The sequence below is a fragment of the Canis lupus genome, chromosome 25 (assembly GCF_048164855.1).
Source record: "Canis lupus baileyi chromosome 25, mCanLup2.hap1, whole genome shotgun sequence".
NCBI lineage: Eukaryota > Metazoa > Chordata > Mammalia > Carnivora > Canidae > Canis > Canis lupus.
This window is the reverse complement of record NC_132862.1, coordinates 43,050,048-43,069,321: the sequence shown is the minus strand read 5'-3', so window position 1 is coordinate 43,069,321 and position 19,274 is coordinate 43,050,048. Positions and strand designations below refer to the sequence as shown.

Here is a 19,274-nt window from a genome sequence, read left to right as displayed (position 1 = left end):
GGGCAGCCCAGGTGGCTCAGTGGCTTAGCCGCTGCCTTCAGCCCAGGGCGTGATCCTGGAGGCTGGGAATCGAGTCCCACATCGGGCTCCCCGCATGGAGCCTGCTTCTCCCTCTGCCTGTGTCTCTGCCTCTCTCTCTGTGTGTGTCTCTCATAAATAAATAAATAAACAAAATCTTTAAAAATAAAATAAAATATGGACATTTTCAACTTTCCTAGATATTGCCAAATTATTCTCCAAAACATACCTTGAAATTTCCATCAGATGTGAATGAGAGCTCCTCTCTCCCTACATCTTTATCAGCACTTGCTATTGTCAAACATTTTACTTTTGGCCAATCCCATGGGTGTGAAAGAATATCTTGTTTTTGTTTTAAGTTGCATGTCCCTGATTATCAGTGAAATGGACTGGTTTTTTTCATAGGTAGCACCTAACTTTCTTTTTCTGTGCACATCTATTGAAATTCTGTGCCCATTTACTTTCTGGGTTGTTTGTATTTTTCCTGTTCATTTATGGTAGTTCTTTATACATTTTTAATCTAATGATCTATTACATACACAGCCATATGTCATCTGGATAATCCTAGTATATCTTCCACTTACATATCCCCCTGCCACCACCGCCACTAATGTCATTTCTATCTCTAACATTTTACGTATCCATGTCATGACTTAACACAAATATAAATATACACCCAAACCTAGGAAATTTCAAGCCAAGCTAGGAAGAGTTCTACTAAATCTATACATGCATTCTAAATAGACCTCTATCCCTAAGTAACCCCTTCCATGAACAAAAGACATATTCTGAATTTACTTAAATTGTAAAGAACCTTTGAATGGTGAAGTCTGGACAAGGCTATGTTTGGGTAAACATAGTTATTGTTACCCAAAGTTCAGCCAGTCCAAACGGTCTCCTCAGAGAGGCCTTCTTTGACCTAGTGGGCAATGGAACTGTTTAAAATAAGCTGACAAAAAAAAAAAAAAAAAAAAAAGCTGACCAGTGTTTTAAATGAAACTGGATTTGTGGTTACTCTCTGACAGACCAAGTCAGAGCAGTCAACAGTGCCCTGTGCCCGTGAATCGGCAGTAGTGTATTGAAAAGGGAACATCAGCTTAAAAGACATTCTAAGTGCAAAAAAAAAAAAAAATGTAGTAATTATAGGAGTAAATGGAGAGTCAAATTTTTCCTAAAACACTATCATTATTAAAATAACCTACATGCAGGAGTGTCTTAAGATCGTGAAGTTATTTATGGTTATTCCCCCCGCCTTGCCTCTAGTGTCTCAATATTCTGTAATAGAATTATACCATATTAATAATTCAAAAATCATGAGAACCAAAATCAAAATGTAACCCCCTGTGATTACAAGGATTCTCATTTTCTTAAGTAGGTGTTCACCTCAAGTGGGGGGAAACATCGAAGTCAGAAAAGTTTAAGGGTCTTTCCTATTTGCAAGCTTTTCAGAGTAAATTTGAAAGTACTAGAAAACCACAGGCTTATCTAGGATCAGGGGAGGAAGTGGCCCAATGCTTTGACTGAGGAATGTAGAGAAAAAAGTACTGGTGATGGAGTGGGGTACAGATTGAAGCAAGGAAGGAAAATGGTGGCTCAGCCAAGTTCGGGGTAGGGAGCTCACCCTTCTGCACATGGTCTTCCTTTTAATCATGTGGTTCACATGTGGGAGGAAGTGTAATAGGCCTTACTCCTTTCCCAGTTCCTGATCTCAGGGACCACACACATGATTGAAGTTTTCATTGAGGAATTAAGGCATCCAAAGAAATTCTAATTGGCTCTCGGCTTAGAAATCCCTGAGATTCTGAGAAAGACCTACCTACTAGGCCCTTTCTTACAATGTTGAAGTAGCTCTTGAGCTCCATGTTGCAGATGTGGCTTCTGAGGCCTAGTAAGAGTAAGTAAATCTCCAAGAATATGGAGCAGTATATAATAAGGTTGTTAATATTAAGTTCAGAACTGGCTCTTTTTACATGTAGCTCAGTGATTGTTGAAGGGGAGAGGGTGAATGCACACTCCCTATAAGGATATTTGAGTGAATGTGGGTGTGTGTCTAAGAAGGAGGTTGAAATATGCAAAGAAATCTTCTTTAAGGAGGAGGACATTCAGAGCAAGGGGAATGAGGTGTGTATATTCCATTTATCAGATGGAGGATGTAGGTTAAGCCTCTATGGCCGCATGTTCCTCCTTGGGCCATTGGTGCTTTATATTTAATATATAATCTTGAAGTGGAATTATTGTCAGCACTTTGTCATCTGGAACTTCACTATTTCTCACAAGTAGCCACTATTTTTCTTTTGTATTTAATGTCATAGTCTGTGATCTGAATGTTGGTGTCCCTCACCAAATTCATACGTTGAAATCCTAACCCCTCAAAGTTGATGGTATTAGTAGATGGGGCCTTTGGGAGGTGATCAGTTCATGAGGATGAAGCCCTTATGCATGGGATTGGTGCTCTTCTAAAAGCACAAAGCTCCCTAGCCCCTTCTGCCACATGAAGCTACAAAAAGAACTCTGTGACCCAGAAGAAAGGCCCCTACCCAACCCCACTGGCACCCTGATCTCAGACTTCCTGCCTCCATAACAGTGAGCAATAAATTTCTCTTGTTTGTAAGCTGCCTAGTCTGTGGTGTTTCCTTAGAGCAGCCCAAGAAGACAGAGAGGCATAAGGCAAAAAAAAGCACTCATGGTATAAAATGGAAAATAATGCAATATAAGAGTTTATTTATGTTATAATCCCAATTTTGTTAGGATTTTTTTTTTTTTTACTAATTTATGTTAGTACCAGAAGCTGTACTTGAAGAAAGCATGGGCTTGCAGTCAGAAAGACTAAGGCATGAGAGTGATCTCTGCTAGTTACTAAGCAATATAAATTCAGCAAGTCTTATCTGCGAAATAGAGGGTGTGGGGCAAGAATTTACATTTATTTTAGGGAAGCTGAATTAAATTAAAACTAATTCAAGTAAAATACCTGGCACATAGAAAGACTCAAATGATTTGATGTTTTTTATTTAAATATACAAATTATTCTTTTTTTTAAAGATTTATTTTTTTTATTTATTTATTCAGGAGACAGAGAGAGAGAGAGAGAGGGAGAGAGAGGCAGAGACACAGGCAGAGGGAGAAGCAGGCCTCTTGCGAGGAGCCCAATGCAGGACTTGATCACGGATTCGGGGATCATACCCTGAGCCGAAGGCAGATGCTCAACCCCTGAGCCACCCAGGCATCCCAATGATTTGATTTCTATTTTGAGGAGGGAGTATAACAAGCTAGCTTCATGGTTGTATGATTGTGTAGTCACACAAGATGTAAAGCAAATTGCCTGCCTGGTCCTTGGAAGGGCTCTGTACTTTGGTTGAATGCCCTGCTGTTGCCACCTTAAAATTCATAATAACTTTTGAACAAGGGGATCTACATTTTCATTTTGCAATGGGCCCTGTAAATTATGTAGCTTGTTCGGGGAAAACATACACACACACACACACACACACACACACAGAGAGAGAAGAGATTGAAAAACAATAAAGCAAAATGTTAACAGTGTTGATCATTGGGTGGTTTTACAGGTTCTTTATATTTCATCCTTTATTTTTCTGTGTATCCTACATTTTTCATAATGAGCATATATTACTTCTTCAATCAGAAAAAAGTAAATACATGTTCCTTTAAAAAATTGTTCTCCCCATTTCTCAGATGAGTGAAACCAAGGTAACAGATAGGAAATGAGTCACCAAAGATCACAAAGATATCAATGTTACATTATGACAAGTGCTCAGGAAACTGCACTTCCAGGTCTGCGCCCCACTGACTAGAGTCTTAGTTATCCAGTGTTTTTCTAACAAGAATCTCTTTGGGCATCACCTTGGCTTGGGGAACCAGCACCACCTTCTGCAGAAAGGGCCCCCTTGGAAGCCCAGGGTCACCCACTCCACTCTCATCTGCATGGGCTGACTGCTCTGGGAGGTTCAGAAGTAGAAGCCACCATCCCCATTCTCAAAAGGCTTACAGACTAGTTGTATCGGAAATAGTAGTATCAATACTGTTGTGCAGACTCTAAATGTTAAGACACAAGGGGAAGGGGAGGGGCAGGAACTGGTTGTCAGAGGAGAAGCTTAGCACAAATTCTTATCAGAAAGCAAAAATGAGACATGCTGGAGTTTTGCTCCTTTTGATCCCCCCCCCTCCAGCTACCCTCTGTAGGAGTTTCCAAAGGTAAACAGTATGAAGAAGAGGATCTAAATGCACAGAATAATTCAGTTCATTTGTTTCATAGTTCACAGTATTAAAGGTCTCTTTGACAAATGCCCACTGAAAAGGTGTCTTCATGTCATATTCACAGTAGCTCAAGCAACAGCTCACCCTGCATTTCGATTTTTCCCCTCTGCACTTTCTCTTCCCCTTCTGCTTCTCCCTATCAGAACCTATTTGTTCTGCGGCCTTTTTTTTTTTTAAAGACTTTATTTATTTACTCATGAGAGACACACACAGAGCGAGGCAGAGACCTAGGCAGAGGGAGAAGCAGGCTCCCCGTGGGGAGCCCAATGTGGGGCTCTTTGTGGGGCTCAATCCCGGGGACTCCAGGATCATACCCTGGGCCATAGGCAGGTGCTCAACCGCTGGGCCACCCAGGAGTCCCTTCTGCGGCCTTCCTTAGGGTTCTGTGAACCTAAGCATTCCAAGCATTCTATCTCCACTTTGCTTAACCCTGCCTCCTCCAAGAACCAAACTTATCACTTAAGTTCCTCTCAGCAGCAGAGGGAATATTCCTAGGTGAATATCTTCTACCAACCTCTAGAACTCATCTGCAACAGAATTATGTAAGCCAGACTAGAGGTTCTGGGCTGAGTTAAAGGAGCTCAAGACGAAAAACTCAGAAGAGTTATATTGCCAGGCTTATCATATTGATATTCATATGAAATTTATTATTAGCTCCATTTTTCAAAAATATTTTTACATTTAAGTAATCTCTACACCCAACGTGGGACTCAAACTCACAACTCCAATATCAAGAGTCACATGCCATATCTACTAAGCCAGCCTGGTGCCCCAATATTAGCTCCATTTAATGAGTCTTCCTTACTCTGGGCCAGACAGGCAATTTGCTTTACACCCATGATCTGATCTATTTTAATCCTCACAATGATCCTCATAAATTAGATACCAAGGTCCCCATTTTTACAGGGGAAAGGAGGCCAAGTGACTTGTTCAAAAACACAGCTCCTCAAAAGCCACAGAATGCACAACACCAAAAGCAAATCCTAATGTACACTCTGGACTTTGGGTGATACCAATGTATCAGTGTAGATTCCTGAATTATAACAAATGTACCATTCTGGGCCCCCTGTTGATAGTGGGGGAAGCTGTGCATGTGTAGGGGCATGGGGTATTTGGGAACTCTCTGTATTGTCTGCTCAATTTTGCTGTGAACCTAAAACTCCTCTATAAAATAAAGCCTATATTTTAAAACACACATACAACTGGTAGATAACAAGGCTGGGAGCAAAAACCAGGTCTGTCTCCCTGGGTTGATGATGAGTTTCTGTCATCAACAACCTACTTAGCCCCATGGCACTGGCACCAAAAGCAATAGGGTATGTGTGTGTGTGTGTGTGTGTGTGTGTGTGTGTGACATCCATTGTTTATCATGCTGGCGTGTCTCTGTGTCTCTGTGTGTGGCAGGAGTTGGGAGGCCTGGTGTTAAGTAGTACCATGTGGAGGAAAAAGAAGAAATCTTGAGTCTTTGCTACATCACGCATCACGTGGTAGCTGAGTGATCTTGGGCAGGTCAATTTGGTTTCAGTTTCCTCAACTGTAAATTGCAGCTGGGTCATTGTGAGGGTTAAATGAAATCAAATATGCACAGAGCACCTTGAAATTATAAGCAACTATTTCCATGTCAGTTGTCACACACACACACATATATATACATACTCACAGGTACGCACCCTTGTGATTAAAGGGGTAACCAGGAAATTTAGTTTCTATTTCTCTAATTTCACCTTCACCACTAAGCTGCCTCTGTCATCTGTAAGATGAAGTGGAGGACTGAGACCTCCATCTCAGAGGGTTTGTTCTGTCTCTGAGCTCTGATTTTCATACTACTCAGAACCCCACTACTGGGCCGCCTGCCCTTGCTCCTTCCCTCAGTCTTAAGAGCTGTGTGTGCTGTTCTTATGCCCCTTCCCCATGGCATCTTCCAGCCTTCATCCTCCTTGAAGCTGAAGTCCTTTGTGCCCTTTGGGAAATGGTGCAACAGTGACTTTTAGACTTCACCGCAGAACATTCTGTCCAGGGGATCCCTGGGTGGCTTAGTGGTTTGGTGTCTGCCTTTGGCCCAGGGTGTGATCCTGGAGTCCCGGATCAAATCCCACATCCGGCCCCAGCATGGAGCCTGCTTCTCCCTCTGCCTATGTCTCTGCCTCTCCCTCTCTATGTCTATCATGAATAAATAAATAAATCTTAAAAAAGAACATTCTGTCCATAATTTTGACTGTGTTTTTAAATCTTCTTCTTTTGTTTTTCTTTAATATGTCATTTCATGAGACTTATGATTGCTTAGCCCTAACACACCCAAAGGCCTTTAGAGGTTTATAAGCTATGCTACCTGCCCAAGAATACCAGTGGTGCCCAAGAGGTCCCTTAAGGGATAACTTGAGAAATAGTGGGTGGGATAGAAGTGAACATGACTCCACGATCCAAGCAGCTTCATTTTAACTTGTCTTTCTTTCTTTTCTTCTTTCTTTTTTTTTCTTTCTTTTTTTTTTTTAGGGGCGGGAGTTGCAGAGACAAAAGAAGAGAGAGAATCTTAAGCAGACTCCATGCTTGATCACATAATCCTGAGATCAGGACCTGAGCCAAAATCTAGAGTTGAATGCTTAACTGACTGAGCCACCCAGGTGCCCCTAACTTGCTTTATATTAACTTCTGCATAAGATTTCACTCTTAGGGATCCCTGGGTGGCAGCGGTTTAGCGCCTGCCTTTGGCCCAGGGCGCGATCCTGGAGACACAGGATCGAATCCCACGTCAGGCTCCCGGTGCATGGAGCCTGCTTCTCCCTCTGCCTGTGTCTCTGCCTCTCTCTCTCTCTCTCTCTCTCTCTCTCTGTGACTATCATGAATAAATAAATAAAATCCTAAAAAAAAAAAAAAAAGATTTCACTCTTAAAAAATGCAAAAGATTGCCTTGCTTTGAAAAGTTTAAAACCATGAATGGGGCCGCCCAAGTGGCTCAGCGGCTTAGCGCCGCCTTCAGCCCAGGACTTGATCCTGGAGACCCGGGAGGGAGTCCCACGTCAGGCTCCCTGCATGGAGCCTGCTTCTTCCTCTGCCTGTGTCTCTGCCTCTCTCTCTCTCTCTCTCTCTCTCTCTCTCTCGCTCATGAATAAATAAATAAAATCTTTAAAAAAAGAAACATGAATGTCTCTCTCTTGTTACAAAGAAGAGATCAACTAGTACCCTCCCTTATGCCACCAAGAGAGTGCCAGGCACTTTTTAATTTCATCACAGAGGTGAGAGGTGGCAAGTGTTCCATATCAACATGAAGAGACTCTGTTATTAATCATTCATCGAACAGTGAGTCACAGTTAAAATCCCCCTACCCTGAATGCAAAAGAACAGAGGGGAATTTTACTCACCACAACCAAGAGCATCCCTGGGGTTCAAGGGGGCATTCCCATGAGAGCTGTGTGACCTGAGTTCCTATTTATGTCAAATCAGGCTTTTGCTCAATGAACATCTATCAAGAGATGAGGGGCCAGAATGGGAGCATTAATTATGTAGTGGCCAGTGCTAAATAATATTTTAAATATACTGAATTTTGGTCTAGATATCCATTGTCCAATATGGTAGCTGCTGGCTATTTAAATGTAAATCTATTAAAATTAAATGAAAGTTAAAATTTAGATCTTCAGCCACACTACCACATTTCATGGGCTCCATACCTACATATGGTTAATAGCTGCTGGGCTGAATAGTGAGGACAGAAATGTTCTTTAACACTTTGGTCATTGCAGAAAGTTCTAGGAGACAGGGCTACATGTAATCTAATCTAATTCTGAATTACCATGTGGCCAATCTAGGCCTTTTATCAATCCTTGAACTGGTAACTCCCTCTCTAAGCACCCCAGAAGTTTCCCTTTCCATCTATCCAGGCCCTGGGATTCCTGGAGCAGTGAGTCTGGAAGTGGGTGAATTAATGGGTAAATGAGCATAAAGGAGTTTGTAAGCATATTCTGAAGTATGCCTTTCTTCTCACTTCTGTATCTTAGTTCTGTGCCTGCCCTGCCTGGTCTCACTAGCAGGGGTAACAGGGATCATTTTTCCTAAAAACTTTCTTATTACATAAATATTCTATTAGGGATCCTTGTACATATTGAAATTTAGACCTGAATCTGAGATGTTATACTGTCATGCAGGAAGTACTTAATAGAAACACACACTAGAAACAGACTTTAAGAGCTGAAGGCATCTTAGGAATCATCTTTTTTTGACAGCTTCACTTTTCACAAAGGACAAATATAAGACCCAGAGAAGTTGAGCGACTTGCCTAAGAACATGCAGTACCGCAGCAGACACAGAGGAACCTAGGTCACCTGGTTTTCACCCTGGGGTTTTCCTCACCACCCACCATTAATGGATCTTCTTATTGCTGGCATCTTCAGTACACTGCAACTCTGCTCCTCCTACCTAGCAAGATACCCCTAGTGTCTCATTGCAGGCTGCACATTCCATGACCACTTTCTGAGTCGCTCTGAGTGTTTATGCATCTATAACTTCAAGCATATCCTTAGAAATATACTGCCAAGAGGCAGTTTCCCTAAAAATGCCCCTTGGGCTTCACATTGCAAAAGTCACCCTAGCAGTAAGGAGAAACAGAAACCTTTCCCCTCTAGATTGGATAACCTCCAGGTAGGGATAGTTTCAGTATCACAGCCTGTCAGAGCACACACACTTCACAAAGGTTAACTTTCCATGCCTGTGTCTCACAAGGGCATGTAGTTTGTGATTTTATGTCCCCATAATTGGTGTTTAACATATTATCCTTATAGTAGGGGCTCAGCTGTGCCCTCTCAAGTGGGAATTAGGTTCAAAAGATGTGGACTGGAAAATTGGACATGATTATGCTAATTAGAACTCCAGATTCTCTTTCTGTGTAAATTCTAGAAGTCAGCAGACTATGACCTGTGGGGTCTAATCTGGTCCAGTACCGGTTTTTGTAAATAAAGTTTTGTTGGAACATAGCCATACTCCTTTGTTTATATACTGTCTATGGCTGCTTTCATGGTACAATAGCAGAGTTGAGTAATTGCAACAGAAACCATTTGACCTCCAAGACTAAAAGGTATTTGTTCTCTGGACCTTTACAGAAAAAGTTTGCTGACCCCTTTTCCAGAGTCACAGTAGACAAACCACTTTCCAAATCCAAATTTACTTCCAAATGATGCTCAAGAGGTAGGGAAAGATCCAAATCTGGAAAGGTCTTACCAAACCAAAACCATTATTATAGCTAACTAGAGATAGATGTTTCCTTTCAAAATCAATAGGATATTTAGGGGAGGTGGGGGTAGGATGGGAATACATTCAGGTGTTTTTCTGGCTCTGACTTCCTCTCTATTTAGCCAGATGCATCCATATTATCTAAAGGATGGTTGGGATTGTCACAACGGGAATGCAAAGAGAAATAGTTGGTATTTTGCTTCTAACATCCAAAATGAGGTTTTCCAGCAAGATGGTATTTTTGTTGTGTCTTGTCGAGAATGAGAAATTTGCCAGGTTTTGCTGAGAATGGGGATGTTCTAAATTTGTTTCCTCTTAGAATTATTATCATAAAATTCCATGTAAGGCACGTGCCAGGAAGAGAAAGAAGACAAAGCCCGCCTTTTCTGATTCTGGATTATGGGAATTATGGGAAATACTCAAGTAGAGAAAGAGAAAGCAGGTATTCAGACACAGGTCTCAACCTCTCTTCTCTGAGCCAATGTCGTGGATAAGAGCATGGACTCTGCTTTCTAATTGTCTAGGTTTGAATCTCCGTTCAACTTTGGGCAACTTAACCCCTTTATGCTTCTGTTCCTCATCTGTAAAACAGGAGTAATAATATTACCTGTCTTGCAGAAATGCTATGGGAACTAAGTGAGTGTGTGTTAAAGTGCTTAGAACAGCTCTTGACCCCTGGTGTAGTTTTGGCAGTTGGGAGTGATGGATATCACCAGTAGATCTTTGAAGGAATGCCAAGAAGAGAGTTGACTCCATCTGTCACTCCTATTTTGGAGTCTAGAAAGAGATCACCTGAAAGGCTACCCTCACACTAGCTAGAGCAGCCACATGAAAGCAATTCTTTCCCAGAAATTGGCCTGAGCTTGCCTCTAGTCCGTGACTTCACAGTCGCTCTTAGTTCCCGTGTATCTAAGGGAGAAGAGGAGCTGTAGCCAAGTGTCTGGTAGGACAGTTTAGAGGGGGCCACCTTAGAAGGGTGGGCCATTGAGCTGGTACCTTAGGGATGGGAACACATATGACTCATAGACTCATGGGGTCTCAGGATGGTTCACATCATCACAAAAGCTAAGATGGGCAAAGTCAGTGAGGGAGCCCATGGGGTCCTTGAAGAGCAAAGCAACAATGGACCATGAGTTATCCTGGCCACAGCCATCAGCCACCAATAGTAGTAGGAGGCCCTGGAACACACCCAGTCTCTCCCCAGCAGTCACCGTCTCAGCCCCACCCAGCAACTCCATAGCAGAAATTAGCAGAGGCTCCAGGGTACATCGAAGAGCCATCCACCTCCAAGAGCTACCCCTCCACCTCCAAGCATTTATAAACCAATCCCCTCTCCCATGCACATTGATGCCATCTTTGGGGGGAGAGAAGTGGAAATTGGAAAGCCTAAGCATTCTATCTAAACTGGACTGTTTACCATTTAAATTAAATCCAACTGTGTTTATTAGACTAGACTGAAATGTGATCCTCATCCCATTGACCAACCCTCCCACTCACCACATGTCTAGCAGGGTGGGGACGTTACATCATTTAATAGAAATGAAGAATTGCCCCCCAAACACACACACACACACACACACACACACACACACACACCCATCTCGGGCGGTACATTTAAGTGTGGTGAGAGTAAATTTGTGACACTGCTACTCTCTTCACTCCTTTTAAGCTCTGAATTGGATTACTCCCATTTCCTGCTGCCCCCATTATGCACGCATCATGCATACCCATGCCCACACAAGCTGGTGTCTAAAACTAGCTTCAGGAAGAAGCCAGAAGAGTTTTAGGCTCTAAGGTAAACAAGAGAAAAGAAAACCTTTCCAAAAAAAGACTCACTCCTGGTAGCTTTAATTTGAAAGTAGGGAAAATGCAACTACTTGCATAAACAGAATGTGAAGGTATAACTTTTTCCTGCTCTCTTCCTGTCCAATCAAGGGAGAAAATGAGGACATCAAATAATCTGTCAATAAAAGTTTATTGCTTACTCACTTTGTAGAATAAGGCTTATGTTTCAGGACCTATTAGGTAAGCTGCTTTTTTTTTTTTTTTTAAACTTTTAGGGATAGAGGGAACAAGAGACCGAAGTCTGTCAGCCTGCATCTTGGAAATATGCTGGAGTCCACCCACCCTTGATGACTGGGGACCTTATTCGGCTCCACTAATGTGAAGTCAGACACCATCCTCAGGCTGTTTTTCAATTTCCTTGATAAATCCACAGGGTTTCTATGCCAGTGGTAAAGCTAACTCAAAGCAGGCTGAGTGACCTTGGCTGGCCCCTCTGGGACTAGAGGGGCACTGGCGCCGGTAAAGAAAACGATGCTGTCACTACCAACTCAAAAAGCCACCTAGCAATGTGCCACACATCATCCTCTGGAGTGCATATGTGTTCACACACACGCAGACGCACACAAGCGTATGCATGTGTACACTTCCCCCAGGGGCTGAGGCTAGGACAGGCATCCCACATCAGATGGATAAATAGCAGGTCTGTCCTGCCAGCTGTGTGCTCTCTCCCACCCAAAGAAAGCAGTAGAGACTCAGACAGCTGAGCCTGGAGTAGCCCACACAGTCTGTTACCAGAACCAGTGTGTGTGAGGCACTTGGGGGCAGCAAGATGGAATCAGAAAGAGAAATCATCAACCTCCAAGTAAGTTCTCTCTGGGACAGGGGAAGGAGGGTGGAGAGGGAGAGAAGAGGTAAAGTTGAGGGAAGGAAGGATTAATATTTCGGTCACTTGATATTCCCCCCCTCCTCTCCCTTTCCTTCTTACTCACCCCCTTCTCCAAATGTTCCCTAGGTTTTGTCTCTTTATTATCTTTCCATTTCCTTGTCTGGTTCTTTTCTTGTTTTGAAATATGTGAGAATGGGGTTGTTTAAATCCCTCTTGGCCTCTGCTTCCTCTTGTCAGTCAAAGAGCTAATTAGATTCGTATTACCAGAAGATGATTTCACATTCGGCACAGCTCTTTCCTCCAAACCCCAGGACAGAGAGACTTATTTGGGAGCTGCCGGGCAGTTCTCTGGAGACAAGGAAAGATATGAGTTTTAGAGTTAAGAAGAGAGACAGCTGGCCAACTTTGCATTTTACAGGTTGGAAAAAACTGGAGCCACTCCTCAGCTGTCTCCACAAAGCTCTCCTGTGTAGGACAGAGTGTCTTATTTGGACAGGGGTAAAAAGGAAGCCAGTATAATCTGCTAGGAGGAGGCAGAGACATGCGTCTCTCCCTACCTGGGACAGGCTGAGAGGGCATCAGAGGTTCCAATCCACCAATGTACGGGAAGGGGATGGGATGATCTGGTGAGAAGACAGCCAGGTCCCTGGAACTGACACTCTCTGACTCTGTCTAGTGAATAAAGTCAATCCTTCTGTAGGAATCATACGGGTTGTATGATAAAGTTTCATAGAGTTGGACAATTACAGAGGGAGAAGAACTCTGAGACCAAGATTTTTTATCATGACATCTGTTCTTCAGATAAAAGCTTCAACAGCGTCCTGGTATATGCTTCTGATAAACAAGGAGCTGCTGTGTGTGTTGGGCATGGTGATGCAGGCCTGCAGAGCCTCCGCCCTCAGCCCCACCACCCCTGAGACATGACCAGGGAAGTTCTAGGGTCACCTGGACTACTGTGTCAAGGCCGTCGATCTAGTACAACAGCCAAATAGAGTTGTCATACAGCCCCAAACATGTTCCCAATCCAGGGTTTGCTGGTCCTTCTGCTGGACTATTCTTTCCCTTGGCTGGCTCCTTTCTAGTATGCTCAGATCTCAGCTCAAATGTTACTGCCTCAGGGAGACCTTCCCTTCACCCTCTATAGGGGAACCCTCCTTCCAATTTGTCTTTATTACTTGTTTTATTTCTTCCATAGCACTGCTCACTATGAAGCCACATTGTTTGATTACTTATCCAACTGAATCAACCTCATGAAAACATAAATGCCATTAAAGCAGGACCTCCCCTGTTGCTTCCATTACTGTAGCCCTAGTGCCCAAGGCACTGCTTTGTACACAGTAGTTGCTCAGAAAATATGTGTAAGGGAATGACTTAAAGAAATAATGAAGTAGAGGGGATCAATAATACATATAAGGTCACTTAACCCAACCCTGACAGAGTCAGGATCTCAACACAAGTCTTCTGACCCTGGGGTGTATTTTTTTTAAGATTTTATTTATTTATTTATTTATTTATTTATTTGAGAGAAAGAGAGCAAAAGCACAAGCAAGGAGAAGGACCAAGGGAGAGGAAGAAGCAGACTCCCCACTGAGTGGAGAGACAAATGCAGGGATCACCCCATGATCCCACCCCGAGATCATGACCTGAGCCAAAATCAGATGCTTAACTGACTGAACCACCCAGATGCCTCCCTGGGGTGTATTTTCTTATTACTTCTTCTAGTTCTTGCCTCCACTGGATCCTTAGTAGCTAAGGGAACGGTATTGCTCATTTTTAGTCTCTGAAGAACAAGTTTCTTATGTGCTGGTGAGTTAAACTATCCTGAGTTATGGGCTTAAGAATTCTACATTTGAAAGATGGTTCAGAAGGAAAGAGGTAGGTAGAACTAAGGAGGAGAAAATTATTGGCCAGGCCTTGATAAGTGTCACTATTTCTAGCAGATAACTGAAGTGTTAGGGTGGCTTTCTTTCCTTTACTAGAGTCATTCCCTCTTCTCCTATTGTACTCTTTTATTCTGGTATCTTATTCACATATTCCTTTGGCCATTTATTTTTTGGTCAGCCAGAAGGTCATCCATGAGTTTCCACATCTTCCTGTGGATCCAGCTCTCTGGATCCAATAAGGTTTCGGAACCTTTCTGGAAACAATCACTGGGGTCTTCTGAGAAGAAGGCAAGTTTGGATTAAGGACAGACAGAAATACCTGTCCCCTTGTAGTATGATTTTACCCTCTCCTCATGTGGCTGCTAACCACAGGAAATCCAGAGGCAAGATATATATATAAAGACCCTAGAATATTATGTACTGAATAAATATTAGTTCCTCTGTTTCTGAGAATGGTTTTCCAGGAACGGTAAAGTGATATTGACTGTAGCTAAGCCATTTCATCTATTAACAAATACTTATTAATCAATAACTCTATATTTCCCTCTGTACTTGTTAGGTATGGAAAAGTGTTCTTTATTTTATGAGGTCATTATAGTGGGTTGAATTTCTGTGTGAACCATATAGTGTTACTCTATTTTATAGCCCCAAGACTCATTTTTAAACTTGCAAAAGTATTATTTACCCCAGGAAAGACAGCTAGAAAGTATGTGAATAATTTACTGTTTTCCAGCCTGAACACCTCAAAGCCCACGTCCAAATAATGATGGCACAGTATTTAAACAGAGGCAACTCTCTTTACCATATAAATGTCGGTCTCCCCCTTATAATCCTGATCTTGAAGACTTCATTTTTGTTAAGTATGTAAATGAATTCCTATTCATCACTACCCCATTACCAAAACAAGCCAAACCAAAGGGAGAACAAATATTAAGTGAGCGTCAAAACTGTACTAAGCACAGTACAAATGCTTTCTCTGTTCTAACTTGTCTATACTATGATACCTGACCTTAGAAAGCTTATGATGTGGAAGAAATCTACACAACTACAATTACAAAGAAGCTGTTCAATTAAAACTGTATTTCCCAAAAATGTGGTACAATACCACTAATGGGTAGTAAAGGGACAACCAATGGCTGAGAATTTTTTATTGTAATGACAAGCTTTATAGTTTTAGTATGTATTACAAAAAAAAAAGGTAACTAATCCATCAAACCTGTGATTTCAAAATTTTTATTGCTCAGAATGAGGCTAAAGTAAGTGGTGTGATATGTTTTAAGACCTTATTCAGACCTTATGTATGTCATGGGCACACCCTGAACATTTGAATAATTGTATCTGTCTTAACTGTTCAGAAATGTGGCTGGTCTGGATGATATAAATCACAGGGGGGTATGTGTGTGTGTGTGTTCTTTCTTCTCATTAGAAAATTGCAAACAAGGTGCAACTGAAATTTGGAAAACTTTAATTTAAAAAACCTTATTGAAGCCTCTCTAATCAGTGCTGCAGGTATTTCCCAAGGTCAAAACCTGTGAGACCGAGATGGCTAGTAGGGGTCTCTCTCTTTCTACACCCAAGCATCTGTCCTCTCCCCGCCCTTAGTGGCAGCCCTGCCAGGGAACTAAAGTGACTCCTTTTCCAAGACTCTACCCTTGACTAGTTTTCCATCTCTCCTCCACTCCCAGAGCCTGGATGTATAAAAGGTGGAGGACAATCACTTTCTTCCCCTTCAATTGATGTTGCAAAGTATCGAGTTCAAGCCACTCTCCTTGCTTCTTCCCCAAATGGAGCTCCTCTTCTGCTTACAGATTACCTATGTAGACTCAGTCCACTGGCCCCTTTCTTCTACCTATGCTAGGTGTTGAGAGACACATGAAGATGGTCAAAGAGACTCTTAGTAAGAGAAAGAAGATTTATACACAGTGAATGCAAATTCAAGGCAGAAAGGGTTAAGTACAGCAAGAGACAGAATGGAGGGGAGGTAAAAATTACTTATGAGTAGGAGGGCTATAGATTAAGTACTCTGGAAGTATTTCCAAATGGAAATTCCAGAAAAGAGTTTGGTAGTATGTATCAAGAGACTTAAAAATCACCCAGGTGGCTCCTGGGTGGCTCAGTTGGTTAAGCGTCTGCCTTGGGCTCAGATCCTGGCGCCCCGGGATTGAGCCCCACATCCACCTGGCTCCCTGCTCAGCGGGGAGCCTGCTGGCTGGCTCAGTAGATATAAAATGTGACTCTTGATCTCCGGGTTGTGAGTTCAAGCCCCACTTTGGGTGAGAGATTACTTAAAAAGACACAAACTTTAAAAAAGAAAAATGACTCAGTAACCCCACTTCTAGAATCAGCTTAAGAAAATAATCAGACATGTGTTCAGATATGTAAGATGGGGTCACTGAAGTATTGTGCAGAGCAAAAAAAAAAGGAGTATCCAAAAATGAGGGGATGATTAAATAAATTTTGGTGCATCTGTAAGTGGACATCATGAAATAATTTTTTTCCAGTGTTTGGGGATAATATTTAAAGAAATAGCAAAATGCTATTCCTATGTAAATCAAGAAAGTAGGATACAGAAGTGTATAAACATTTTACCCCAATTTTCTTAAAAAATCATACAGAAGAAATACGTGCAGGAAAACTACTCACAAGCAATACACCAAAATGTTAATACTGGTTATTTTGGGGTTATGAATGACTTACTTTCTTCTTTTACTTTACTTTTATTCTTACTTTTTATTTCCTTTACACATTTTTACCAATGCATATATTTAGAATAAAAAAAAACCCTTTAGTTTAAAAAAGAAAATTAGAGAAGCAGATGTGCCTATATGCAAATCTGTGAATTTGAGCAGATCTACACACACATATATATTTATTCTCGACTCTGACTACCATAGAAAATAAACAGCTGACTAATCTTTTGTGTAAGTAGGCATCTCCTTGTAAGTGGCCATCATCGCTCTTTTTAAAAGTTTTACGTGGTGTCTCCACTCTTGTTTTTTAATGTGTCAGTATTCTTCAAGAACAGATTTTAGGAATGTGAAATCCAGGGACAGACCTGCAGACTACTGAGTTTCTATTCAGCTCCTTCAGAGGGACATCAGACATGAGTAGGGAGGGGTGAGGTAGTTACATCCTGATTTAATTAGATCTTATACCTGACAACTTCAGTAACTTGAGCTTCTATCACCTAAAGGCAAATATAAAATCCTATATATTAAGTAGAAAGACAGATAACATAGATGATAGCTAGCTAGGTAGACAAACAGACAGATGGCAGAAGGATTTGGGACGATTTCTTGGAAGAGATAGTCATTGCTTAAACTTTGGAGAATGAATAGGACTTTGACCAGCAGAAGATATTCCAGTGGTAAGAACAAAGGTTGGAAGCAGGCAGGGCATCACAGGGTATATTTTGGGAAGGACAAGTAGTCTGATTTGTCTATGCTCTAAGGTGAATGGAGGAAAAACAGAGGGAAATATAGTTATAAAGGTAGGTTGGAACCGATTGTGATGGACAGTGAAGGCCATCTCCTTGAGGATGTGTTGACCAGTCACTCTGGTGACTGATGTTTTTTGCTCTGCAGAAGCACCTGAGCTCACAGGTGGAGTCTTAAAAAGGGGTGGGCAAGGAAAAGGAATGTGGCTAGGTCTTCCAAGACCTAAGGCCCCTCCCAGAGTTGAGCTTCTTTCTAAATGGGACTGGGAGGGGCTGTTAGTCTACTAGACCAAAGGCCTTGTTTATAGAAGAGAAAACTGAGTCTGGAGCTATGTGATGTTTAACTAGGTCTTAGAATCCTCACATACGATCTGCCCAAAGTCAGCCACGGCAGCATATCCAATGGACCACTAAAATACTCAATATATACTATAATTGTTGACTAATTCATAATTCAATTTGCCATGCACAATGAAAGCCTCTTCTAAATACATGATGAAATCTAATCCTCCCAACCATCCTGGCTGTCATTCTTCCATCTTTAATGGAAGAGGAAATGAAGCTCAGAAAGGTCAAGTACAAGACAGCAGAGTGAGAAAACGGCAGGGTGAGGACTCAGACCTAGGTCTTCTATTTGCTATATACTCTAGTTCAGTGGTTTTCAAATGCGATCACTGGAGCAGCAGTATCCCATCACTTGGGAATGTGTTAGAAATGCAAATTCTCAGCTCCCTCTCCAGACCTACTAAATCAGAAACTCTGGTGACTGGGCCCAGCAATCTGTATTTTAACCAGTCCTTCAGTAATTTTGATGCTCTCTAAAGTTTCAGAACCACTGCCCAGATACATTGCTGATTGATGAGGGGGTTGGTATGGAGGCTGCAAGCCTGGCCTCCTTTCTTTTTTTTTTTTTTTTTAATTTTTTTAAAAATAAATTTATCTTTTATTGGTGTTCAATTTACCAACAACAGAATAACACCCAGTGCTCATCCCATCAAGTACCCCCCTCAGTGCCCATCACCCATTCACCCCCACCCCCCACCCTCCTCCCCTTCCACCACCCCTAGTTCGTTTCCCAGAGTTAGGAGTCTTTATGTTCTGTCTCCATTTCTGATATTTCCCACACAATCCTTCTCCATTCCGTTATATTCCCTTTCACTATTATTTATATTCCCCAAATGAATGAGAACATACAATGTTTGTCCTTCTCCAATTGACTTACTTCACTCAGCATAATACCCTCCAGTTCCATCCACTTTGAAGCAAATGGTGGGTATTTGTCGTTTCTAATGGCTGAGGAATATTCCATTGTATACATAGACCACATCTTCTTTATCCATTCATCTTTCGATGCACACCGAGGCTCCTTCCACATTTTGGCTGTTGTGGACATTGCTGCTAGAAACATCGGGGTGCAGGTGTCCCGGCGTTTCATTGCATCTGTATCTTTGGGGTAAATCCCCAACAGTGTAATTGCTGGGTCATAGGGCAGGTCTATTTTTAACTCTTTGAGGAACCTCCACACAGTTTTCCAGAGTGGCTGCACCAGTTCACATTCCCACCAACAGTGTAAGAGGGTTCCCTTTTCTCCGCATCCTCTCCAACATTTGTGGTTTCCTGCCTTGTTAATTTTCCCCATTCTCACTGGTGTGAGGTGGGATCTCATTGTGGTTTTGATTTGTATTTCCCTGATGGCAAGTGATGCAGAGCATTTTCTCATGTGCATGTTGGCCATGTCTATGTCTTCCTCTGTGAGATTTCTGTTCATGTCTTT

At 42.0% G+C, this 19,274-nt stretch overlaps 1 protein-coding gene across 2 annotated transcripts in view; it reads left to right on the top strand.

The window, feature by feature from the left end:
- Window positions 1-12,009: 12,009 nt before the first annotated feature.
- NINJ2 (ninjurin 2) overlaps window positions 12,010-19,274 on the top strand; it is an 84,943-nt gene continuing 77,678 nt past the window's right edge. Inside the window, exon 1 of one of the 2 annotated variants that reach the window (XM_072799469.1) lies at window positions 12,010-12,157. In XM_072799469.1, coding sequence (XP_072655570.1) covers window positions 12,125-12,157 — 33 coding nt within the window. In that variant the 5' untranslated portion in view covers window positions 12,010-12,124. The remainder of the gene's footprint in view (window positions 12,158-19,274) is intronic. The other variant, XM_072799475.1, reaches the window with a different exon arrangement.